Source organism: Uranotaenia lowii, chromosome 1, assembly GCF_029784155.1.
Source record: "Uranotaenia lowii strain MFRU-FL chromosome 1, ASM2978415v1, whole genome shotgun sequence".
NCBI classification, from domain to species: domain Eukaryota; kingdom Metazoa; phylum Arthropoda; class Insecta; order Diptera; family Culicidae; genus Uranotaenia; species Uranotaenia lowii.
In genome coordinates, this window is record NC_073691.1 from 165220732 (window position 1) to 165248436 (window position 27705).

General features: G+C 39.9%; 1 protein-coding gene across 2 annotated transcripts in view; it reads right to left on the bottom strand.

The window, feature by feature from the left end:
• Positions 1-25886, bottom strand: part of LOC129739590 (uncharacterized) — a 48530-nt gene extending 22644 nt beyond the window's left edge. Inside the window, exons 1-3 of one of the 2 annotated variants that reach the window (XM_055731167.1) lie at positions 25651-25886; positions 25512-25601; positions 24257-24663 (exon numbers count right to left, since the gene is read on the bottom strand). In XM_055731167.1, coding sequence (XP_055587142.1) covers positions 24257-24663; positions 25512-25519 — 415 coding nt within the window. In that variant the 5' untranslated portion in view covers positions 25520-25601; positions 25651-25886. Of the gene's footprint in view, positions 1-24256; positions 24664-25511 lie in introns of both variants that reach the window. The other variant, XM_055731100.1, reaches the window with a different exon arrangement.
• Between the last annotated feature and the right edge of the window lie 1819 nt (positions 25887-27705).

A 27705-nucleotide genomic window follows, 5' to 3' on the forward strand; every position in this document is an offset into this window, starting at 1 on the left:
GTGCCGTGACAGGCGCGAGTCCAGGATAAGCTGCTCTCGATCTGGCACACGACGGGCAAGGTGGCAAACTTCGAACCCTGAAGATAAGAGGCCGGGCTTCGAGTCGTTAGAGGAGAGGTCAGGCCTCAAACCTTCAGGCGGAGAGGTTTGCGTGGTCAACCCCGAGTCATAATGATAAGAGGTCGGGTCCCGAGTCGTAAAAGGAGGGATCAGGCCCCTTACCAACAAGAGGAGGGGTACAAGTGGTCACCTCGAGTCATTACGAGGAGAGGTCAGATTTCAAGTCGTTAGAGGAGAGATCGGGCCTTGAATCGTGCAGAGGAGAGGTAAACCTCGAGTCGATGCGAGGAGGGGTCGGATCTCAAGTCGTTAGAGGAGAGATCAGGCCTCAAGTCGCGAAGAGGAGAGGTTTGTGTGGGAATCTCGAGTCATTGCGAGGAGATGTCGGTTCTCAAGTCGTTAGAGGAGAGTTCAGGCGTCGAGTCGTAAGGATGAGAGGTTTTGCTGAAAGTGGTCTCGTTAATGAGTATTGCCTTTGAGCGCATTAGCGCGAATAGACCTCCCACTATTGAAGCATAGTGTACTAAACAGTTCGAGGTGGGAACCAGGTCTGCGGCCCCAGGTGGAGTTTAGGGAGTAGGGGGTATACACGGAGTATATCATGAGTCTGCCCATTGTACCCATGGACCCAGAGTAGCAAACTGGGGGGACGCGGTGGCTCGCCGTGCCTTGGAATACAATCCGTAAACCGGGATTTACCACCTGTGGTTACCAACTAAAAAAAAAAAGAGGCGTACAGATGATAACCTCGCCGATCTCGGCGACAACTTCCGAAGAATCTGCCGGATCCGCACCGGCTAAATGATGCTGGGGCGTGCCCTTAGGGATAAGGCTGAGGTACGCGCCCCTAAAAGTGGGATGGTCTATCTGTCAGATATCCATCCCCTAGCAAACGGACTGAAGCACATGTCCACAGTGCACGGAGATTGGCCACAACTCATTCGCCTACACTGGGCAAGAAAGGAGCGGCATGTGCTAGCGTTGCAGCGAAACCGGTCACAAGTCTGCCAAACTGGCCGTGATCTGGGTAACAGGTAGTTTCCCCATACAAGAGGTGGTAGCGCCCGAAAACGAAGGCATGGTGATAGCCAAAGTTAACGGAATCTACTTCTGTAGCTGCTATGCTGCCCCAAGATGGTCCTTGAAGAGGTTTGGCACTATGGTTAACAAGATTGTTGGGGGAAATAAAATCCTTATAGCAGTCTTTGTTTTGAACAGCTTAAAGCTAGAAATATAGTTTTATTTAGCATTATTTATAAATGGTACGGGAAAACGTAAGGCTTACATTTGGTCTACTTCCCACGATTCAATGTATTTGCTTTGCTCAACTGGCGAGTAATGTGTATACAGTTTACGCTAATATCTGCTAAATAACATTATCCAATTACAAAGAGGTGAACATTTTTAATTATTTAGTTGAAACTTACGTGATATCAGGAATTTATAATTCTGTCTATCTGACATCTGCTGAAAACTAATTTGAACACTGGTTTCTCCTAACACCTGAGAATTACATAAATGAAAGATTGTACTGGTACAATATTCAAAGGATTATTATATCTCACTCACATCAAGTTAGATTGATTCCGTTCACGATAAACCAGTGTACTTTAGCAATAAATTTAAACTTTTAACTTTCGATAGATATTAATATAAATTTTGAGGCCAAATCGGCGTAATTAACTGCGTGGTAGTCGACTAAGTTTTCTCTTCGTTTTTCCTATCACTTCCGTTCGGTTTTTATGATAATGGATGTTTGACAGTTCATCGTTGCTGGTCATTCTCGCCAGAGTTCTGCTAGGCGTTACATCCACCAGTGCTCCCAACAAAGATCGTAGAGGTGCTTACAGAGAGAAGCCTTATCGTTATAGCTGGTGACTTTAACGCGTGGGCCGAGGAATGGGGTAGCCGTCTCACAAACCCCAGAGATCAAATCCTACTAGAGGCCCTGGCAATGCTGAATGTAGACCTGGGGAACGTAGGTAACACCAGGACCCACCACAGGAACCAGAGCGAATCAACCATATATGTCACCTTCGGTAGCCCGTAATTGGGGTGCGATTGGATTTTTTTTTCCTTTTTTTACAAGATGGAAATTTGAATTCAAACCATAACAGCCGGGTGTTTGCTGCCGTGAGTGGGTTCGTCCCACTAAAACCACCTTGGGCTTCGTGTGCCAGATGTGCCTCTTGGTTTCAGCCTATGATACTACATCAAGGGGTAGGCTGTGCTCATGCACTTATACATCTCACCCTTTTCCACTTTCTCAATTTTGGTCTTTCTCCTTTTCTCTATCGCCAACTTCAGACTGGTACGGAAAACCCCGAGACGTGTGCCGGTTAGGTAACGCTTCCATAATAACTCGCGCCCGTCACAGCATCCACTACCCCGGGGACCTCGAAACGTGTGCCGGTTAGGTAACGCTTTCAAAGTAACTCGCGCCCGTCACAACATCCACCCCGCAGGATTTCTAACCACCAAGGTATGGCCGATTGAGAAACTACCAAGCTAGAATCTCGTCATGGCCACCCCGAAAGGTATCTCCGCTTCCTTTTGCTGCAGGAAAGATCTAGCTGAGTACGTAGGACCTTTCAAGTCCCACCACTCGTATGAGTCCAGATTAGGGTTATACCGCGCCCTAATGACGTGTTGCTTTTGAATTGTAGTGTCCTACGAGGCCCAAGACCTTCCATTAGCTTGTCAAATTTGGTTAACTATCTCGCTCTCTCCATTCATCATCTTTCCTGATTCTTATCAGATCGCGCATGATTTGCGAGATTTCGTCGACTATAGCACGCCACGACTGTTCGTGACACATTTCACTCACAATATTTTCTGCGTTCAAATTCTGAAGTTGTTGATGCCTTGAAATGAACCTAGGGCAGACAAAGATAACATGTTCTGCCGATTCCTCCATATCTACGCATTCCGGGCAAAAAGGCGAGCTGATAAGCTTAAACCGATGAAGGTAGAAGTTGACCTCTCCATACTTCCGATTTACCCAGTCTGAAAGTCGCGGGATTAGCCTATGCGTCCATTTTGCGTTGTTCGATGCGTCCCATTGCTCCTGCCACTTGAGCATTGACGCTGCTCGTTGAATTTTACGCACTCCTCTAATAGCTCTTGCTTTGTAACACACCATATCCTCCGCCAGAGTTATGTCGATGGGAATCATGCCCGCGATGACAGAAGCTGCATCTGCTGATATGGTCCTGCATGCACAGGAAACTCGCATGGCTATCAGCCGATGTGTGCTCCGTAATTTGGATCTGTTGCGCTCTACCTCAATAACGGAGCTCCAGGCCACTCCTCCATATCGTAGTTTCGACAGTGCTACGCTCGCAAGGAGACGTCTCTTGCTACTTTTTGGACCATGGCAATTCGGCATAATCCAGGCCAATGAATCTATGACTTTCGACGCACTTTCACAACAGTATTTGACATGCGCACCAAAACTTAAGCGATTGTCGACCATTACTCCAAGGTATTTCAGCTGCTGTTTTGAAAATGTCGTGTGCCCTCCAACAGTAATCTCCATGTGCGGCACAGCTCTTTTATTGGTCACGAGCAGAACATCGGTTTTTTGGTGAGCTATCTGAAGCTTAACTCCCTCCATCCAGATGCCAACCCTTTCTACGGACACCGTTGCAAGGTCTTCTACCTCCTCAAGTGATCATGAGCACGAAATCGTCAGCAAATCCGACTATCTGCACGCCTGCTGGTAGTTTCAGCGTTAACGCTTCATTATACATGACATTCCAAAGCACAGATCCGAGTATGGAATCCTGTGAAACACCCGCTGTTAGGGCAGTAGATCGTAACCCAGTTTCGGTTTCGTACGTCAGGACTCGATTTTCGAAGAAGCTTCCTATTATCCTGCAGAGGGTATTAGGAACACGCTTCCTGTGAAGCGCTTTAGCAATCGCTTCCCAGCTGGCATTGTTGAAGGCATTCTTAACGTCGATTGTCACAATGGCGCAGTGATGAACACCTGTCCGCTTCTTTTTATAAGCGCGCTTCGCGAACTCTGTCACCATTCGGATGGCGTCCATCGTAGATCTCCCTTTTCAAAAACCGAACTGTCTGTCCGACAGTCCACTTTCACCTTCTGTGTTGATAATAAGTCTGTTGAATATTATCCTCTCCAGTAGCTTACCAAGGGTGTCCAGCAGACAAATGGGGCGATTGGATGATAAGCGAGGCCTACACGCACTGTCCATGGGGCGATGCCTATCGGATATTCATGTCCAAAACGAAAAGCGCTGTTCCTACAGCACGATGTTACCTGCTGGCCAACAGTCCCGTACGACTGGAACACCAGCATAGAGGAAACGATTACTGTGAAATAACTTCGCAAAATCGCCAAGGCTCTCCAACCCCCTTGTAGGAGAGGGTAAACCACTGTCGGGGGATACCCACGGGTAGAGAGGTTCACGATGCCGTGCAAACCACTTGAGTCGAAATGTGTGCTCTCGATCTAGCACACGACGGACAGAAAAAGCCGCAGGCCAAAAATCCTAAGGTTGCCAGCCAAAGGGATACTAACTAGAGGACCGGACAACGGTCGGAGTAGACTGACCCTATCGACGTGGGCCTGCCGAGTAGAGTGCGTCTGACCCAAGGTTTGAAGCTACGAAGATATGTAAGTCAACATCTTCTGCGTGAAGGATGCCGTGGATATGCCGCGTTCGTGCGTAGGATGCTACACCTTCGGGGAGTATCTGAGTAGTGCGGTTCCCAAGGATCGAAGCTGCGAAGACTTTACCTTCTTCGCAGTGAAAATCGTTGGAAAAGGGTTACTACGGGTAGAGTGGCTCTCGACGCCGGGTGAGCCATTCGAGTCGGAGTAGGATGACGTCTTCGTCGGGAATCACCCGAGTAGTTGCGTTAAGTGCCGCGCGTGTGCTGTGGCAGGTGCGTGTCTAGGATAAGCTGCTCTCGATCGGCACACGACGGGCATAAAGGTGGCAAACCTCGAATCCTGGAGATAAGAGGTTAGGCTTCGAGTCGTTAGAGGAGAGGTCAAACCTCGAATCTTCAGGAAGAGAGGTTTGTGTGGTCAATCCCGAGTTTTTACGATAAGAGGTCGGATCTCGAGTCGCAAGAGGAGAGATCAGGACTTTAATCAACAACAGGAGGGGTATAAGTGGTTATCTCGAATCATTACGAGGAGAGGTCAGATCACGAGTCGCTATAGAAGAGATCGGGCCTTATGTCGTGCAGAGGAAAGGTATATCAATGTGTACGTGAACCTCTAGTCTATGCGAGGAAGAATCTGATCTCGAGTCGTAAGAGGAAAGATCAGGCCTCGAGTCGCGAAGAGGAGAGGTTTATGTGGGAACCTCGAGTCATTGCGAGCATATGTCGGTTCTCAAGTCGTTAGAGTAGAGATCAGACTTCGAGTCGTGATGATGAGAGGTTTTGCTGAAAGTCGTCTCGATTTTTAGTATTGCCTTGGAGCTCTCATATACCTCCCACTATCTGAGGATAGTATGTTAAACAGTTCGAGGTGGGAACTAGGTGAGGAAGAATGACCTAAATGGGTTAAATTCCAATAAAAAAGGAAAAAAAAAGGTTGGAACTAGGTCTGCGGCACCAGTTGGAGTTTAGGGAGTAGGAGGTATACACGAAGTATATCACGAGTACCCATTGTACCCAGGACGCGGTAGCTCGCCGTGCCTTGGAATACAATCCGCAAGCCGGGATTTACTAACTGTAATAACCAACTAAAAAAAAATACATGGTTGCTCCAGTGTAAAACTGTTATTTTTTTTCAACAGCCAAATTTACAATTGGCAAATATATAACTTGGCTTGCCAAATCATCAACTTGCGGGTAAATTTCGCTTGAGATTAGCATTAGTTCTGTATCTTCCACTTCAAAGATCAGGTTGTTCATCCAAACAGCTTTCATGCGTGCTCTAACTAAAGGCTACTTATTTTTCATAAAAGTTTATCAAGGACAATTGGTTTTGTCAACAGAAGTTTTAGAACACGGCGAGCTTGTTTATTTACAAAAAACGGATGAATGACTTAAAGAAGTTAAAACCCAATCAAATTTTTTATAAAATAAAATATGTTCATTTGGAACGACTTGACAAAAAAAAATCCAAAATGAAAACAACTGCTGACGCACAAAAAATAAATGTATGGAATCAAAGTGTAGGATTGCGTCCATATTTCAGAATAGCTTTCTAAATTGACATCAATCAATTTTACGGATGACCTTTCACGGGCGTTTTCGATGCATTTTTTCCACTCAGAAAGTTTGGATTTGAGTGAAGTGATCTTCCGTAAAATGGTTCGAAGCCAATAAAATCGGTACGATAACGCACGCCGCACGCACCTAAACACTTGCGGGGGCTTTTTACCAATAGTTCATTCATAGAAAATCTCTAACAGAAATGGTAAAGGCCGCTTGGTTACTCACGGTCTACTCATTGAATTCAGCTTTTTATTGCCGCCAGCGAGAAGCAAAATTTAATAGATTTGCTATCAGAGTTCACCCCGGCTCCGCCGTCGTTTTCTAAATAGAGAAGCTGGTTTTTGTTCTCTATACTGATTGAACCTATCTATCAGCTGTTAGGAAAGATACAGATATTTGGTAGCCAAGGGCAATTTGTACTTCATTCTGCTTATATATAAAAAAATACTATCTGGAATTGAATTGATTGAACGAATGAAAACGTGGACCACTAATTGACCACCAACTTTTATCACATAGTCTGTATTGTACGTAGACTCAGTAAAACAGATATCGCATTCTCTGAAAAAAAAAATATATTTCTATTACTGATTTCTTTAATTTGAAAGTCGATGTTGGTTTTCTCATTCAATTTTGCAAGTGCAAAAAAATCCAAATATACTTCAGATTTTTTTCCCAGAACATGCTTTCTGTCATTGCCGAATGTAGAGAGAAGCGAATGATCTCAATTAGTCCAATTGATGATGATTGAATTTCGCAAATCGACCCGATTTTTTGTCATCGCCATCCGAATGAATGTACCTCGAAAAATGGATCTTTGTGCAAAGGTAGAAGTCCGGCCGGTGCAAGCTTGAGGGAGGAGTCACACCCGAATCTGCTGAGGTGAACTGCGAGGTCGCCTCCGAAAGCTTCCCTCAGAACCAATTGTAGACTTCAATCAATGAACATTCAAATGTAAACATATTCGGAAGGCCACAATTCCAATCGTCTACGTCTAGACTAAGCATTTCGAAAGTCCCGCCCGGTAACCTTCCGTGGGTCAATGCTCTGCCGTTCAAATGACTTTCCTATATCTTTATAAAGGTATCTTGGCAGCAGTTGGCTTGATTGTATTTTTAAACCTAATGGAATGATATATTCTTTAATTGTTGTTGTTTCAATTACAGATGAACTATTTGGAAGTTTCTAATCAAAGTTTTTATTGAAAAACTTATATTAGAAAGTTGTTTATTTTGTGATTTGAATTTAGTTTAGCCAACTATAAAAGTCACAACACTTGAGATAAGGAAACAACGTTTGTTTTGTAAAGTTAAACAGGTATCGACGTTTTAGTTTAGTAGATGCATCCAATAACGTCGCTACTACACCGACAAAGCCAGAAGGACTTCTGGGTACGCATTCAGTGGAATAAGAGACCTATAATAAATCTCGGCGCAATATCTGAACTGAAACAGCGATGATTGTATCATGTTGTAAGTAAAATATGTATTTTTTCGGTGTATAACGTGGAATATCACCACCATTTTGATCAAAATCAGCTGGCTGGCACGCAACTACTTTTTGTAAATTTTATGCCGAATGCGAAAAAATGAGCTTTTATATGCGGCAATTTGAGGTCTTCTGTATTCGTTTATTTTCAACAACATCAATGATCCTGATAAATAATTCTGTGCCAATAATTGTCGTGTAAAAAGGCTGATAAAAATGAACATTTCATGAAAATTGACTCTTCAACACCAGGAATATTGTGCGTTTAGATAAAAATTTTATAAACGTCGTTGGTGAACTTACATCATGGCTGACTTCCGACCAAAACATATTGCGTCGTTTTATTGAGGCGTGCGCCAAGAAATTTTCTGTTTTCAAATTCACATAAAATCAGCGTTGCCACAAATTCATTTGAATCGTTTGTGTATCTCATTCTTGCCCGTAAGAGTACCGTGAAGGACCCAATGGCCGCGCATTTAAGCTATGATGAATGTTCTCTGTGCCGTACAAAAATCGTTTTTTGTGCGATTCCGAAAAGAAAAGCACTGACACGTAGTCAAACTTACGTTCTTTAAGGGAAAAATTTAAAAGTGAGAGATTTTTCATTCTAAAGCCTAGTCCACACTAGGAGACGATTCGTCTCGAGACGGTCTCAGCGTCTCCCATTTTCTTCGGGAGACACTGAGACCGTCTCATGTTTCCAACAACAACAACAGACAACAAAGTTTGTCTCACAACAAAAATCGCAGTTCATGTTGCCTAGTGTGGACTAGGCTTAACGTCACAAAAAACGCGAATTTGTAAAAAGTGTTGGTGTACCAATGACCGCGCACGCTTATGATGCTTGTTCCAATCGCCGCTCACAAGTGTACCAATGGCCGCGCACTTCTTAATATGGTTTAAACAGTGAATAAGGTATCCAAACAGTTTAAAATGCTGTTTACATAGCTCTCAGGTTCATTGCGATTATTCTCAGGTAAGGATTTTCAAGATTCACTCAACAAATACCGATTTGTCGTCATTGTTTTGTGAAACTAGTCTAGTGCAAAATTAGTATGAGGCGCCATTTTTACAAAGCATTATTTTGTCGGAAGATGGAACAATGTTTTCGGTCCCGATTTCGATAAATCATCACAAATTCGGCGAGCTGTCTGAAAATCCACGAGGAAACTGACCAACTAAAACTAAACAGATCCGGATTGCTATCTAACCTGAAATTTCCAACACTTTGTAGCGATTTTTATTAGATGATAGTTTCTTCTGACACTGTTTCATAAAATTGTGCTTTTTCAGCCGGTTATGTGAAGGAAAACATTGATTGGAATACTTGCCTGTGAATCTTATGTAACCTTTGTGAAATTCCGAAGAAGTTCTCTAAGTTTAACTGCTGATAAATACTAGAATACTATCCGTGCGCGACAATAGAAACATTCGAAAATCAAGTGTACCAATGGCCGTGCACAACAAAATTGTCATTTTTTCCGCAACAGAACCTTCAAACTGTTCACTTTTTTTCACAATTGATTCATTATACAGCAACAAATAACTTACGTTCGAAAATTTTTGCCAAGGTGCTCGAATTAAACACAAAAAACTGAATTACAAAAAGGGACCCGTTTAGCTTACTTGCTAAGGACAACAGAAAAAATGGCATCCGACAAAAACGATGTTTGTTTTTATTTTTTCCTGACCTCAAAAAGCAGAATAAATTTATTTCTAGTATGGCAAGTGAAAGATACGTAGCGGAGGTATCCGAAAATGCGAAACATAGAAATTTTCGTTGTTGAATTTCGGGGAAAATAAAGATTAAAGTTGAAAATGCGCGGCCATTGGTACTGCGCGGCCATTGGTGCTTTCACGGTATATTTCACGCGAACACAAACGATTGCTGGCAAAAACAGCAACAGCAACAAAAAAAAAACATTTCCACCCCGGCAGAGGGTGGTTTGTACAAAATATTTCGATCCCGACCGATTTTACTCAAACCGTTTGGGCGCTCATACAAGCCATACACGATGCAAATCGTGTTCACAGCGACAAAATATCATCGAATTTCATCGCATTTGTACCAATGTTGTGTAGTCTGTGGCCCGCTTAATGTCACTCAGAAATAAATAAAATATCAATCAATTATTTTTATGGTATTTTCACTTTGCTCCCTCTTTACGCACAAGGATGTTTTTCATGGTGTAATTACTGGGATATTTCTCACTGAGAAATATTTCTGCGATTAAAATTTATGCATTGAGCAGGATTGCTATGGAAGCGGCATCTGGTGGTCGCAAAAAAAAGTTTGAGCCGGGATAGAAAGAAACACGCTTAAAGCAGAAATGAACACAGAAATCAAACGAAAATCGTTTGATTTTTGTAAAGTTTTATGGTCAATGTGCATTATTGACTATATCATAAAAACATGTGCACTTTCCCTGATAATATTACTTGCTGCAATTGATTCCATCTTTTTTAAATATGATTCAGTTAAACATTTAAAGATAGTGGAATCGACATACAGTCATGTTAAAGGGCGTTTTGCTACTGAAGAATTTTATTTTTCGAGTTATTGAACTTCATTTCAAAAATTAAACCAAATGTGATTTGAAGATCTTTTTTATCACTTTAAAATGTTTCTCACATGAAAAAATTATAATAAAAATATTTATTCCAATAGGTCAATCGTTAGAGAATAATATAAACTTCATAATACCATGGCATTATGAAGTTCATATTATTCTCTAACGATTGACCTATTGGAATAAATATGCATATTTTCAAAGCAAAAGCACACTCTCATTTTTTTTAATATGAAGTTTTCCAAAATGTACACTGTAAATTTTTGTCTCGATTTCCAGCGAAAAAAAATTGCTGGAAACGTTCAGCAATCCAAATTTTTGCTGGAAACCAGCAATCGGTTTTCTGATTGCTGGATTTTTCAGCAATCGGTTGTGTTCTTGTCATTTTTGCTGGAAAATCAGTTGTAATCGGTTTTCAAATTGCTGGACTTTCCATCAATTGATCTAGTTTGCTGGAAAATCAGCAATCGAGTTGTCACATTGGAGTCTGTTTGTTTTCGTACGCTGAAGCAAGGTGAGACTTTATTTTACGAATTTTTGTTGGATTAATATAATTATTTTTATTTTCTTCTATATTCTAGCAACCAGACACAAGTCAAGGGTGAGTTTTTATTGGACAGATTTCATGAAAGATACTAATAAGAACTCTTTTCTCAGGTAGCGAATGATCAACACTCTGGCACAAAGCTGCCACTCCAGAGCCGGTGTTGGAAAATTTATTTAAAAAAAATAAACAAAACATAATTTAAAAATGGAAGAAACTAATTCTTTTTCATTGCTCATTATATGCACAGCCAGTGTTCAATATTTCATTTAGAATTGAAATATAAATTTGGTACTTATTACAGCCGGTTGTTTTGAAAGAAATAGCTGGTTTCCAGCAATCTGGATTGCTGATTTTCCAGCAATTTGAATTGCCAGAAACCAGCATTAACGTTTGCTGTTTTTTTCCAGCAATTTGAATTGCTGGAAAAATCAGCAAACATTAGTGCTGGATTCCAGCAATTAAAATTGCTGGAAATCAGCAATCCAGATTGCTGGAAACCAGCTATTACTTTTAAAACATTCGGCTGTATTTGGTATCAAATTTATATTTCAATTCGAAATTAAGTATTGAATACTGGCTGTGCCTATGATGACCAATAAACGAGAATTATTCCATTTTTTTTCTCAATCATGTAGGTATTTATTTCCAAAACTATACATTTTTTTTAAATATACCAGCACCGGCTCTGCTCTGGGGTGGAAGTTTTGTGCCAAAGTGTTGACCACCTGAAATAAAGTTTTGATTAGTATCTTTCATGAAATATCTACTTATCCAATGAAATCTCACCCTTGACTTGATGTCTGCAGACCATGGTTGCTATAATATAGAGAAAAATAAGAATAGTTGATTAATCTATTCAAAGTTCGTGAAATAAATTCTCACCTTTTTCTGCGTACGAAAACAAACAGACTCCAATTTGACAACTCGATTGCTGATTTTCCAGCAAACTAGATCAGTTGCTGGAAAGTCCAGCAATTTGAAATCCGATTGCTGGATTTTCAGCAAAAATGACAAGAACACAACTGAATGCTGAAAAATCCAGCAATCAGAAAACCGATTGCTGGTTTCCAGCAAAAAATGGGATTGCTGAACATTTCCAGCAATTTTTTTTGCTGGAAATCGAGGCAAAAATGTACTGTGTATGTTATGGGTACACAGTAAATTTTTGCCTCGTTTTCCAGCAATAAACCTGCTGGATACATCCAGCAATCCAAACTGTTGCTGGAATCCAGCAAACATTCTTCGTCTAGCTGATGATCTGCATTGTTGAAAAACCAGCAATCGATCTGTCAAACTCGAATTTGTTTTTGATTTTGCTAGCTACCTACTTTTCGTTGCACACTTATATAGTGTTCGTTTGTTTGTCGTTATTGCAACGGTGCACCGCGGTGGTGACATAGAATTTTATTTCCTTCCATATCCCAGCGATGAAGCATTTAAACAAGGCCAGATTAAAGGGGGGGGCGAAAGGGGCAATTGCCCCGGGCCCCCTGGCTCAGGGGGGCCCCCGAGGGAAAAATAAAATTTTACATTACTTTAATCATACTACCTCGGTTTCTACAAAACTATGAAAAGAAATCAAAACAAGAAAATCGGAATAAAAACTGGAAATATCACAACTAAAGGAGCCCCCGTGAAATAATATCTAGAATAGTTTTTCTCTAACATAAATTAAGGGGCCCCCTAGAGAAAGCAGTGAAGAAGTTCTTCCGCATTTTTCGGTCTGAGAACATCAAAATCTTGGTTTTTTATTTTAAAATTTTCAACCCAAAATCTGGACAAAAATAATGTAAACCGAATTTAAAAAAAAAATCATGAGAATATTAGGAAAAACATCTCAAGTTTTCTTTTTTATCGAAACATCTCAGTCAGGTAAAATAAAGAAAAACATCTCCTAATTTTCATTACATGCAAACGTCTTGCACAATTATAATGTTTAGTATTTCGTTAACTTTCCAAGTTATGGTTTCTGCTCTTAAATAGCAGCTCATTTCGTTAAAACTGGCTCACAGTGCTAAGAGAGAACAGAGAAGCTTTATGATAAACATTTCAAAATTTTACCAGGGATCAAAATTTTAGATCAATCAACAGTACTGAGTTGCTTTATAGAATTTCCATCCCAATTTTTGTCTTAGGTTTAAAATTCGTATTTAAACATTGTCAACTGATTTAACCAAAATTTTACCATATACTGACTGAAGTAAATATCCTGAATTTAGCATATCATTTCCCAAATGATCATTCTCAAATTATCATTAATACGATCTCATAGTTGAGTTGCTAATATCATTGAGTGATTCTTTTTACATAAATATTCCTATGTAATTTTCATCTTTTATTTTTCCAGATTTTCAAGTCTTGTGTTGTTATTTCAGTTATTGAATTTCATCTCTATGTTTTTTCTGAATTTTGAGAACTCATGATCTTTGTTTTAGGTTCTTAACTCATTTGGATTCCTCATCTGAATTTTTTCAATGATAACTGATTCTGTATTTTAAACATTTAATCTTTATTCTGAATTGATTTTTTTCAAACGATCATTTTTTCATTTATACCCCTTTGGCTTCGGGAGCATCGAATGAAACTTTTGTCACATTCAGAATAACATTTTGATAACATTTTTTTTTATCTGTTGAGAATCATTTTCATAAACATCTGTGACATGTGGATTTCACATGTCATTTTCATGCCTTCCAATTCTTACATCCTCAGCAGACCACACCAGTGAGAACATGCTGAGAAATTTATTACTAACCGGCATTGAACCTTCAGTTCAATGCCTGCACAAAATTCAGCATCAGCATTTACTGCGACGAACGAAAGTGTCGCATTTCAAATTTACTGAACCTCGCTGTTACCATGTGTGCAGTCATAGCTTTTCGAGGTTTCTGTCTTTGTCTCTTTCGCATGTACATCGATCACGGATTGGTGATCGTGTACATGGCTTTTACATAGAACGGTGCTTCAGGCGTCTCCAGTAGGAACCTTGTCAAGAACTTATCGAACAATAAAGAATCAATCTGAATCCAACCTTCAACGGAGTAAAATCGTATCATGGCGACCGTGACAGGAACAGCGACTAATAATGGGAACAGGTGCATCAAAACCTAGTGCATCAGTGTCGGGAGATAAAGATCTCACCATTATAAACAATCAGGAAACCCATAGCGATTTTCACGAAGATCATGCGCTCAAACTGAACATCATCTTAGTGCTAGTTACAATCCAGCTAGTGTTTGTAATTTACAAAATTTGGCACAAAAGAGTGCAGAAAAAAACGATCCTAAGTGTAAAAGCAATGGCAGATCTAGACAAAGTCTAACAAGAAAGGCAAAGTCCAGAGAAAAAAAAAGGGACAAACAAAAAAAAAAAAAAAAAAAAAAAAAACAGTGCTAAAATGAACAGTGTGGCAGTAGCTGAAATATCAAAAGAGTAAAGTGTACACGAGTGACAGAGCTAGTAACGCTCCACCAAAGGGATAACCGGCAACTAGGAGCGTCCCCACCGAAGGGTCAACCGGCAACTTGGAGCGGCCCCAACAAAGGGATAACCGGCAACTAGGAGCGTCCCCACCGAAGGGTCAACCGGCAACTCGGAGCGGCCCCAACAAAGGGATAACCGGCAACATGGAGCGTCCCCACCGACAGCCACCACAGTAACCGGAAACCTGAGTAGAGCAAAAGCGCAGTTAGTATGCCAGCGGCTAACAACAAAACCAACAACAAAACCGACAAACGTGAGGTAGGACAATGTTATAGAAAACTGTAAGTAAGAAAAAATCATAATAGTGTAACAAAAATGACAGCAGAAAACAGAATTAAATAATAATATTAATTTATGGACCAAGTAGATTCACTACTGGCAGATTTGTCGAAAATCTTAGTTAACCTTAAGAAAAATCCTAATCGAAGATACAGGAGAGCAACGTTATTGAACAAACTAAACCAAAGTAGAATCTATTACAACGAAATATTAGATTTAATAGATCTCTTTGGGGGAACCAAACAGATTTTTTTTATAAAGTCGGCAAGGTTACTGTATGGCGAAATAAAAACTTTAATAGATTCAAAGCTTGATCGAAATCATCTGATTTCATTTAAGACCTTAGCAAAAGTGTCGTTATCATTTTTACAGTTACATAAAAGAAACATGGCAAACCCAAAGGTAGACGTAAAATTGGGTACGACGCTGATTCAAATGTATGATGGCGCACCACAGCATTTGGATGCTTTCATTGACTCCGTAAAACACGTAAAAACGGTTTGTTTGTGTTTCAAAGGTATAAAATTGAAATACACATTGGGTGCAACTTTTGCTTTGGCTTTGGAATCTCATTTTTTTTATTTAATTCATAATTCGTTCTTCAAAACTTGATTTGAAATTATGATTTAGATTTAAGACACTGAATTGTGGTTCTGAAAATAACAGTATTTGACCTTTTTCTTCCCACGAAGTTTTTCTCGTTTTAAAAATAAAAATATTGATTTACAACTCAAATTCTATAACAAAAGATGCTTAATTTAAGTCTACTTCAATGATCCAGTTGATAAATTTGGGTTTCGAGGTGGATCATATATGCTCCATTGGAAAAATAACAACATATAAGGTGCAAACGAAAATAAGAAATAACGGTAAAAATACGAGAAATTTAATCACCGCATTGATCACAATCTAAAACGATCCTAATTTGTAAAATATTTCTAGGATATAGCCATTCCTCAAAACTCAAACTACTGAAATTTACGAAATTTTTATTTTTGCCTTGAACAATGACCGCCATGACACTTGTCGCCAGAAAAAAACTGAATATTACGTTTTTATAAGAACTTATTACATAAGTTTCAATATTTTTTCAGAACAGTGGTTATTTTAGTAGCTGAAATACCTATCCTGAAGAGAAATAACTTTTGACGGAGTGATTTTCATTTGTATTGATAAAAAGCTCAGCAAAATGAAAAGTACGTTTTGTTCCTAGTTTATCACCTGTGATCCACTTTACTTATTCGAAAATTTTAGTGGAAATCTAAGCAAACCATTATTTGATTTTGTTTACACAAGCAACCTTCTGCACGTCAGTATTATATTTGATGATTATTATGAAAACTTGTCAAGTTGTGGATCACCTGTGCTACCATGGGAAGGAAAAAGTTAAAGCTTTGAATTCTTAAACTCTTATATATGTATCTCTATAGAGCTTAAATTTAATTATTTTGTTTATTTTTTTGAATTTTGTATTTTATGTATATTTATTTCCGGCAAATCAGTCTAATTGTGTTTAACAAACGGAATTTATTTTTATACCGACGTTTCGATGTCGTATGACATCATCTTCAGGGGCTAAAAATTGTCGTTGTTATTGCTTTTGGAAAAAGCGTACTGAATCTGTCCGTCACTAGTTTCACGGTTATTTATATAAAAAAGTTGGATGAAATTATGCGGAAGAGTTACTCTACCGCATAATTTCACCCAACTTTTTTATATAAATAACCGTGAAACTAGTGACGGACAGATTCAAACAGTACGCTTTTTCCAAAAGCAATAACAACGACAATTTTTAACCCCTGAAGATGATGTCATACGACATCGAAACGTCGGTATAAAAATAAATTTCGTTTGTTAAACACAATTAGACTGATTTGCCGGAAATAAATATACATAACAAAAATACAGTCGACATCTCGTGAAACCAACTTTGTATTTTATGTTTCAAATTTTCATGATACTTTCCAATTGTCCAATTGTCAATGATGAAATGAAAAACATTCAAAATATCTATCCGTTCATTATTCTAGTTCAGAGGATTTTAGTTGGTGATAAGGGTATTAAATTGAGAATTTATTTTGCATTTGGAAGCTCAAATCAGATCTTTCATTTGAGAGGAAATTTCTTAACTCTTCCGCAATGTTTGCACTTGATTGATTGATAATTTTTATTTGAAGATACCAGAAACCATCTTCTACACAGACAACGTGACAATTTGAAGAGAGTATATTGAACTCATATCCAATTCTTTAACACGTTTAAAATGTTCAGAATAGCATTTGAAAAAAAAAATGAATCATAGGGGCCCCCCGAGAAAAATTGCCCCGGCCCCCCTGATGGCTTAATCCGGCCCTGCATTTAAACCAAAGGTAATTTTTTTTTTTTGCAGAGATGAAGTATTTCGTTACAGAAACTAATATTTTTTATTTTCAATTCAGATGGAGCATGATGTCCCAGACGTGGGGGAAGGCGACAAACCCAATGGCGAATATTATTGTATGTTATAAAAATCTAAATAAATGTCACCTAAGAAAAATGGTGCACATATGCGGTGACGACGCGAAATCTGCAAGTTTTTGTGAATCGTTGCCTGCGGAACATCATCCGCGCATGGTGGCCTGGCAATTGGATCTCAAACGTGGAACTTCATCGCCGCTGTCATCAAAAGGCGCTAGAAATCGAGATTCGGGAACGTAAGTGGAGATGGATTGGGCACACGCTGCGAAGAGATGAAAACGGGTTTTGCAGAGAGGCGCTTGACTGGAATCCAGATTGGCGTCGAAGAAGAGGCAGGCCCAGAAACTCGTGGCAACGTAGTCTAGCCGCTGAAATCCGCACAGTTCACGAGAACCTTGGCTAGCAGGAAGTGGAGACGCTGGCTCCGGATCGCCAGCAATGGAAATCTTTTATCTCAGCCCTATGCGTCGGTAAACCGGCGCCGGACTCTTACGTAAAGGGTGATACGCTCAAAATTTGGTCAAGGGAAAACGCGTGTAAATCGGTGAAATCGTTTATTTAAAAAATCAAATTAAATTTCTTTTTCAAGTTTAATTAGTATAAAATTTAGGAAAAATATTCAGTTAGGCTTCCGCTTTTCCAAATCCGAATTGCCGGGCCTTACGTTTAACCCCTGCCATCAGATTTTGTACAGCCACCTTGTCCACCTTCTTCGCCGCAGAAAGCCAGTTTGCCTTGAACTGCTGCTCGTCCTTAGCAGTTTTTTTGGTCTTCCTTAGGTTCCGCTTGACAATAGCCCAGTATTTCTCAATTGTACAAACAGTACGGAACAACCGTGTTTCTTCAGGAAAGGCAGCAGACGTTTATTTAACACTCATCCGCATTAGAGTGTCATTTTGACACTATTGCCAGTTTGAAGGCTTGTAACTTTTTTCAGAAGCTTCAAAAAAGAAAAATTACTTCGGGGACCCTAAATGAATTCAAAAGTTCTTTAATATTGCATCTTTACTATATTTATGGACGAAGCCTGGACAAAAAAAACTCCCTTTTCCGACTTAGAGTGTCATTTTGACACTCCAAAAGTAAAATCTATTTAATTCGTTTAAATTATTTTGAACTTCATACAAAACTTATATCAATAAAAACCCTCATCCGCATTAGATTTCATTACCCTAATCAGCACTAGGAGTGTCAATTTGACACTCCAAGCTAAAATCGTCTTAACTCTTTTTATATTAAACCGATTGCAATGAAACTTATATCACTAGAAACCTTGTAAATTTCTTGGTTGACAGTCCCGGAAGCTATGAAAATGCTGCTTTTCAAGCCACAGGTACAGATGGCTTGCCAAACCAGATATTTCGTCGCGAACTTTGACAGTTTTATGTGCTTGAAAATATCTGCTACCTTTCCCCTTCCTGTTGCCGTATAAAACTCCTGTCCCGGAAACTGCTTGTAGTCGGCTTTGTCGTAGGTTTCGTCGTCCATTACCACGCAGTCAAACTTCTACCGTATTTGTTTTCACCACCCGAAAGTGTTGCACCTTCCAAGCTGAAAACGAGCATGAATCGAGTTTTGCACCCACCTTTGTTGGTGTACGTGAAATCGGCAGTGTCAACAGAAAACATCAAGCTGTCAAAAATCCATTACAGCTGGTATTTGTTTTCGTTTGATTTCGAAAATTGAAACAAATTTACTTTAGTTGATCATTGTCTAGTAAATAATATGAAAATTTTAACATGAATTTATGTATTATGTTGAATTGTGAAGATTTCAGATTTATTTTGCTTGGTTGTTTCGCCTCTGGCTCTGATGATAACTGCAATACCGGCTGATTCTGGGCGGTCTATGTTTGCTGCTGCTAGACTGCAGTTACCCCAGCTTGAAGGTTCCGGTATTTTGAACGGTTATTCCTCGCAAATCTCATCTTCGTTCGAGTACCTATTTCCGTTTCCAGATTACAAAAGAAAAATTCTTGGAAGTCAAATTGGCGAACTCAGATCGCGGAAGTCGGGGGAGAAAATTTTGCTAACAGAAATTCAAGCTCCCATACGAGTGTAGTCTCGAACTAACGTTTTTGAAGGGCAACGGGTGGGAATCCGGGACTTGGCGCAACCGAGCATCGTCACCCTAAGGCACAGCTCGAAGCAGAGTAGCTTCGATGCAGCTGAACGATTCTTGCTGTGGAGACCAACTTATAGGACCCTCCCGAACAAGAAAACTTTTCGGTTTGGGCGATTCCACCAGATCTTTGGGTTGACCTTTTTGCACTCGGATTTGCTGCTCTTTTTCGTCATCGCCTGGAACCGATTGCAGCAAGCCTTCTGGGCACATTTCTTCTTGGGAGCGTTGTTTGCTTTGGAACGTACCATCCAGGTGAAATTCTCCGCCTCTGTTGGAAACGGCACTGGTATTGAATCCGGAACAAGTTTCCGTTCTTCGGGATAATAAAGAGAAAAAAACAGCTCGAACGCAATTTTTGCGGTATAGAAATAAACCAACCAGCTGATATTTGTTTACATCGGGAAGCATGTGCTGTCAAAATTCATGATAGTATTGGTGAGAGCGCAAGCAACACTGAATATTTTCAGAGTGTTCCACCGTCCACTTTATGGTGCACTACCAGTGGACTACCCATCCTGAAAACGAGCATGAAAACAGCAAAAAGTGCACCACCACACGAAAACAAATTCTCTATTCGTCAGCATCGTCGTGTACAGCCTCCGGGATCGCGCTTTGGCCGTCGTATTTTGTTTATCATTGCGATTTGGAGTCACTACCTTCTTGTAAGTCGATAGTCCGGCTCGTTTTTCGGCTCGATGCACGGTTGTAGACGATACACCCAGCTTATTTGCGGCATCTCGGAGAGAGAGGTTAGGGTTTCGCTTTAAACTACCGGCAACTCTCTTTGTCGTCTCAGCGGCTTCTGGTTTTCGATATCCCCCCAGACTTCCTGGCTGTCGACAAACGTTCCCCAAACACTTTAATTACATTTGTAACGGTTGATTTGGCAATTTTTAGCGATTTTGCCAGCTTTGCGTGCGAGTAGCTCGGATTTTCGCGATGCGTGAGCAAAATTTTGATACCCTGCTCTTCTGTCTTGGACGGCATTTTGACAACTGAAGAGTGAATACCATTCAAAATAGGAGCAACATTACACACACACACACACACACACACACACACACACACACACACACACACACACACACACACACACTGAGGAGCGTTCAGGTTTTTTTAAATGCAAAGTTGAAAGAAATACGTCAAGTTGATATTGACCAAATTTTGACCGTATCACCCTTTACACGAAAAAACATTATTTCAAGTGAAATTTTAATCAAATCAATTTAATATTTATGTTTTCAGATTTTTATCGCCGTCATAACTGTGTTATAATTTTTTTTAATGGCATTTCGGCGAGATGAACTCTAGTAGAATGAAATCGAAAGATAGGAAATGATAGGTGGATAGTTAAAGCTAGGGCGCTTTGGAGAGGAAACATTGAAAGGTGGTTTTGAAAATGTTAGTCTAGGGCATGTGGGAGAAAGCTCAAACTAATCGGTTGAATCTTTGCTCGGCAACGGTTAATTCTGTATGGGAGGCGAAGCAATCGCAGCTCGCATACAGAATCAACCCGATGGATTAGATGTGTACCAACACACCTAATCGAGCTCGATTAGGATTTATCTATTCTAACTTATATCTAAAATGGCTTACTACACTAGACTGAGTCGATTTGGGGTCATTTTGGAATTTCTCAAACCCTGGGGTCTAAAAAGCTTCGTCTTGGTCCAAAACTCATCCATGATTTTTTGCAAAAATTTTTAGTAACGTTTACATGAGTAAATTTGAACTTTTATATTTGTATGGGAAAATTGAATATTTTGTACTGAAAAATCAACATGATTTTTGTTTCGTTTGTGGAACCGAGCCAGCTTATGGTTTTTATGCCAATTTATAAAATTCCTAAACGAAATTCTCCGCTGAACAACTTTGTTGAAGACCGTAACTTCGTATCTTATTAGGCAAAATAGCTATTAGCTGTTTAACAGGGGTATGTCTTTTCGCATTGATTAACAACAAATTCAATTGACATCACTGCTTGAGCCTCGCGAAGTGTTGCATGGAAAGTAGTCACGCAATACCTCGCTAGGCACTCTGCAGGGATGTCAATTGAATTTATTGTTTATCAGTGCGAAAAGACATACCCCTGTCAAACAGCTAATAATTTTTTTTCCTAATAAGATACGAAGTTACGGTCTTCGACAAAGTTGTTCAGCGGAGAATTTCGTTTAGGAATTTTATAAATTGGCATAAAAACCATCAGCTGGCTCGGTTCCACAAACGAAACAAAAATCATGTTGATTTTTCAGTACAAAATATTACATTTTCCCATACAAACCTAAAAGTTCAAATTTACTCATGTAAACGTTACTTAAAAATTTTGCAAAAAATCATGGATGAGTTTTTGACCAAGACGAAGCTTTTTAGACCCCAGGGTTTGAGAAATTCAAAAATGACCCCAAATCGACTCAGTCTATTACTACACTATTATGTGAGAACTCTCTCGGCGTTATGTTTAATGTTGCGAGAGAGTTAATGTTATACATATTACAAAAAGAAAACAATTCCGTTTTCCTGATCGGTGTAGTATCGATTATCTATTATATACTCCATCGCTGGAAATGTGTTTGTTCGATAAATACAATTTCAAAACGTCTCCTATAGAAGAGATCCCCACCAAGAGCCCGAGAAAAAATAATTGTTTTGCTTATGGCGAGCTTAAAACTCAAACCAATTTGAAAAAAAATCTGTACTTATATTAAAAATTCTGCTTAAAATAAGAAAGACGTGCCAGTTTGACCCGTTTTTATTTTTTAACACACGTCTTAAATCTGATTTATTTTTCACCGCTTGCTGTGATGCGTACTTAAACATTCTTTCTCCGAAACTTCTCCCTATATAGAGGGATGAATCATCCTTCGGGATGAAAATCCCGAGAAAAAGAAAAAAAAAACTTCTCCCTATCTCTTTCTCTCCTTAACTCAGTTCGCTAAGAGTAAGTTCACTAGTGTTGGGAAAAAGTGGTAGAAATTTTGATACTTACAGCACATTTTGAAAATTTTGCCATGCAAAAACATTTTCAAGATCTGTGGCATTCAAGTTTATTTACAACACGTGTTGTATATTAGCATGCTGTGATGCAAAAATAGCAATATTTCTATCACATACGGCTGAAATAGAAACAGTGTTGTAAAAAAATACAACACTCCAAGATCTTGAAAACATTTTTGCATGGTAAAATTTTCAAAACGTCTAAATTCCTACCACTTTTTCCCAACACCAGTGAACTTGCTCTAACGGTACCAGCATGTACCGAACTGCTAGCGGATTGCATTTTTCTAACGGTCTGCTTGACACTGATATAAATTCTTCTAAATTTTTAACCAATCTTTTAACATAGATTTTTAATGGGATTATGACATTTGGCATAAAGCCATTTGGCATAATGCCTTTTGGCATAAAGCCATTTGGCATAAAAGCCATTTGGCATAATGGAAATTTGGCATAAAGGTCATTTGGCATAAAAGCCATTTGGCATAATTTCTTTTTTCGTGTGGTCACGTTGAGATTCACTTTTTGGACAACGTTGCAAGTTTTCTTATCTTAAGTTTTGCGGCATTGCCGCAAACATCGAGGATGCAGGGGGTGAGGCGGCAAAAAATCGCCGAGGCTCCCCAATCCGAGGTGGCCGCCGACCCGCCGTCGGAAGCGGCGGCCTTATTATATTGGTCTAGGTCTACTGGGGCCTCCTAGGTTTACGTGAAAGCTAGGGGTGATCCCTTAGCCCCGTCCGCCGCGCGATAGCGCGAAGGACAATATTTAATAAAAGTTCGAACGCGCAGCGTGAGGAGGCTGGTGTTGACTTTTGTAGAACCGCAATAAGTAAGGCGTTTAGACCTAAGCTTGAACCGACTCCTCACGCTGCGCGTTCGAACTTTCATGAAATATTGTCCTTCGCGCTATCGTGCGGTGGACGGGGCTAAGGGATCACCCCTAGCTTTCACGTAAACCTAGGAGGCCCCAGTAGACCTAGACCAATGTAATAAGGCCGCCGCTTCCGGCGGCGGGTCGGCGGCCACCTCGGATTGGGGAGCTTCGGCGGCTTTGTGCCGCCTCACCCCCTGCATCCTCGATGTTTGCGGCAACGCCGCAAAATTTGAAAACAATTGGAAGTTTATTTAAACAGTCACCACTCGGTTAGCTGAAATTATGCCAAATGGCTTTATGCCAAATGGCTTTTATGCCAAATGGTCTTTATGCCAAATGGCTTTTATGCCAAATGGCTTTTATGCCAAATGGCTTTATGCCAAAAGGCATTATGCCAAATGGCTTTATGCCAAATGTCATACTCCCATTTTTAATATATTAAATTAAACCATATACACTACCGTACTCTACAGTCTACACATGTGTAGCAATTTTTTTTTCTGGAAATAATTTTTGTTACTTCTAGCACTGACCATACTGACTGGACACTCGATTTCGTTTTCTGGATAATTTTTCAGCAGTACGCAATGTCGATTCCAGAGTGCGCATCGATCGATTTGAAGAAATAATATCCCAGTTAGGAAAAGCCACCCATTTTTTAAAATAAAACACGCAATTTCTACGATTAAATCGGTAAACAGGACCATTTTTCCTACAGGGCATTTTTTGTCAAATTTTTCAGGTTCGCCACCTGCCGTCGGTATTGCGAACCTGCAAAATCCGACAACAAAAAATTAGACAGAAAATGGTTGAATTTTTGTTCTAAGTGTCATGTCAGTGTGGTCAGTGCTTCTAGCGTAAATTGATATTTTTTTTCAATATAGGGCGAATTCTCCAAACACCTTCACAGGACTTTTTGAGATTCAGTCTTATTCAAAAAATTGAGTTTGTCAGCAATTTGAAATCAACCGATGATTATACAGAACTAGCTGACCCGGTTAACTTCGGTAACTTGAAAAAATCGCTATAAGTGTTTAACTTCATCTACATCTTCCTTAACTTCTTTGTGCTCGTGAATCAATTTTGATGAAAATCATCTTCCGAAATGTATACTCGAGCGAACGCAAAGTTCAAGTTAAAACCAAAGATGATTGTACCATCAAACAGCACTTACCGATTCGTCCTTTCTCGTTGTTCATAGGCAGATTCATCATCAGTAAGGTAGCAAATCCAAATAGTGCAAGGCAGAACATGAAAAACTTATTCCGGGTACAGTTGTTACCGGGCACCGGTACGTTCCCAGCTCCACGGGCCCGAACCCTCAGGATGGCAGCGGGAGCGTAAGCTTTGGCACTTTTCTTCTGTGATTCATCGATCAGCGAATGATACTCATCGAAGTCGGTTTCGTTGCTCGTTGAACTAATACTGGCCCGTTCATCTGCGTCCGGATCTTGTTGCAATCGCCGGTGGACCTCTCCGGATGCACTGTTACTATCACTACTGCTGATTAGCAGAACGCTGACTTCGTCGCCGTTGTTCGTCACGTACAGTGAACTGCTCTGTTTGCTCGAATTCATTATCCTGCAAAAGACCAAACGGTCACTTGAACTGAACAATGAGCAAGGTTCATGATTATCAATTTCACATATGTATTTCTTTCATTCCTCCTGGTTAATTGAATATTGAAGTTCTTAATGATTAAGTAGGTTTTATTGTTTATGCAACTTTTATTCGATCTATATTTTCAGAAGTTTAGTAATGCTACCCAAAAATAGTTTCATCGCTGCTGTAGTTTATCTACTACGATAAAAAAAACTTTTTGTTAAAAATTGTCCACCTATAAAATTTTGAAATAATCTTAAAATTCTTGGACTTAATAACTTTGCGGTTTCGGAGTTTAACGAATGTTTCTCTTCTAATTTTTTCACAAAGATACTATTCTGAAATTACAAATCCCTGCCCAGCAAAGGTCGCGATACACCTCAGGTGAAAATGAAAACGAAAAATGACTTGAAAAAGCGACATAAATTGGTTTTGTTACATGGTGGAATCATTGGGGAATGGTTGGAAGATGAATTTTGAACTGGTCTGTGCTCAAAACCTCTTAAAAATGTTTCAACTTCGTTTCCCTCAATTTTTACCGTTGAAATTTTCTCTCATTGGGGGAATCGAAATCAAAACATTTTTAAGAAGTTCTAAACACGGAGCTCAGTTTAAAATTCAGCTTTAAACTATTCCCCATCGATTTCAGCATCCGAAATCATGAACAACCAACCTATATAAACACAAACAAGGGATAAAAACCCACATATGCAAATTATCCATCCGTTCTGCTCGGTAATAATAATTATTGATCATGGCAGAAATACGTAGTTCGAAAAATCAATGTATGTACACGGTTCCGTTTCTGTTTTACTCCATGTACCTACTTGGTCATACTTCCAGTTCCGTTCCGTTACGTTGGGGTTAAGATTCGCTTGTTTCAACAGATGCAACGAGTCAGCTCAGTACGGCAAAAGGCTTGCAATTTTTTATCCGGATTTCACATCAGTTCGAGGTCATTAATGAGTACAGGTTTGAGAATGATTTCTGGACATGTTAACGGCCGGATATTGATTCTCGCATTAAAACGTGTGGAACCGGAACTAGTGCGAAAAAATTTGAAGAACAGGACTTAGAAGCAAAACTCTTTTGAGGACGAAATCGACAAGACGGATGGAGATCAACTTTGAAAATTATTTTTACACTTTTCTTTCCCCTGCGCTGCTGCCGCAGAATCGATGGACCGATGTGCGTGTGAATGTGTGCGTTTGCTGTGCGAGATGTCAACTGTTTGCTTTTGTGCCTTTTCTGTTTATGCCCAATGTGCGTAACATTTCATAAGGGCGAAACTAGCAGTTAGCTGGGAACAAGAAAAACGCGTTTTTTTTTTTTTTTTTTTTTTTAATTTTTTTATTGGCTTTACCTCTATAACATAACCGGCCAAGTGTTAATTACTCTTCTACTTACATGTCTATTTTACATTCAATTACAAAATTAGCTATCGTTTTATATAATTCAATGTCTTTCTTTTTTAGTATCAAATGAATATCGGGTGGAATTCCTTTTTTCATTAAAATTCGCCAAATAGGTCTACGAAGATTTTCAAATCTGCTGCATGCGAAGATAATGTGATCAGGATCTGCGATGGATTCGCCACAACTGCACGTCGCGTCCAATAGGATACCATTTCTAGTCAGATGAGCAGGGAGCCGTGAATGATTTGATATTAATTTGGAAAGGATTACAATTTGTCTGCGGTTGAGATCCAAGCTACTAAACCATGGTTGGAGCGAAACGTTAGAGATGATGCTGTGACAGAAACGTCCTTTAGTTCCTGCATTCCACTTTGCTTGCCATTTGTGCACTGTTGTACGCCGAATCGGAAACTGGATGTCGAATGATGTTAAAATATAATCTGCTGTACCACCATTGATGCACGCACTTTTCGCCTCTTGATCTGCCAACTCGTTCATTGGAATACCTCTGTGAGACGGAACCCATATCAGATGGATCTCGTGCCCCATTCTTTGTCCTTCAAGAATGGAAGCTTTTATATCGTACCAAGCAACGGGATATTTTTGATTGATGTTGATTTTTTGAAGGCTCGTGAGACAACTCAAACTATCGGTTAGAATAATATACTGAGCAACAGGAAGGCTTACGATCATTTTCGCAGCATGCCTGATTGCTAGAAGCTCTGCCATATAAACTGATGCTTTACTGTCGAGTTTGATCCCTTCTGCAGGCGCTCCAAAACTATTTACCACAGCATAACCTGTGCCGTGTATATCTTTCGACCCGTCAGTTGCCAAGATTTTCGCGTTGGCATACACTTCCAAGAGATAGTTTGAAACCAAATCAGCTGCCGATGAGTTCTGGTGTTCTGAACATAACCGTTTAACAGTGAGATCAATGGATATTATTGTTCTTACAACTTCACGGTTGACCATGTAGCATGGGAGATTATTTAGAGGCTGTTCAAGTGGAATAAATTCGTTAAGCATTCTTATGGCGCGGTGTATTCCCGTAGCCACTAAGCCACCTTCCAAGATCGGTCTGGAGTATTGACCATGCCAAGAAGAAAGTGACGCTCTTTTATTTACAAAACGCATGACAGCAAGTTCTCTTCTTTGTTGCAGCGGAATAATACCAGCCATCACTTCGAGTGAACCTGTGTGGGTGGTTTTTGTGGAGCCCAAACAGATTCGAATTCCTGCCCATTGTAGTCTATCCAAAACGATGGCTTCTTTTTGTGTTAACTCCGTCATAAATATGGAACCGTATTCCAATATTGATCTCACACATGACTTGAAAATAGCTAACATTGCTGCTGGATGTGCTCCCCATGACTGGCCCGATATGCTTCGTAGAAAGTTAAGATACGGAGCCGTACGTTTTTGTACCTCTCTAATATGACACGACCACGACAGATTTCGTGTGAGGTACATGCCGAGTAACCTCAGGGATCTGACGTATTCCAAAGTACAACCGCCGATATTTATTTCTGGGGGATTATCGCATTGTTGTGTCGAGATCAGAAGGCACTTACATTTCGTGGGCGAAAGTTCTAACCCAAGGTCG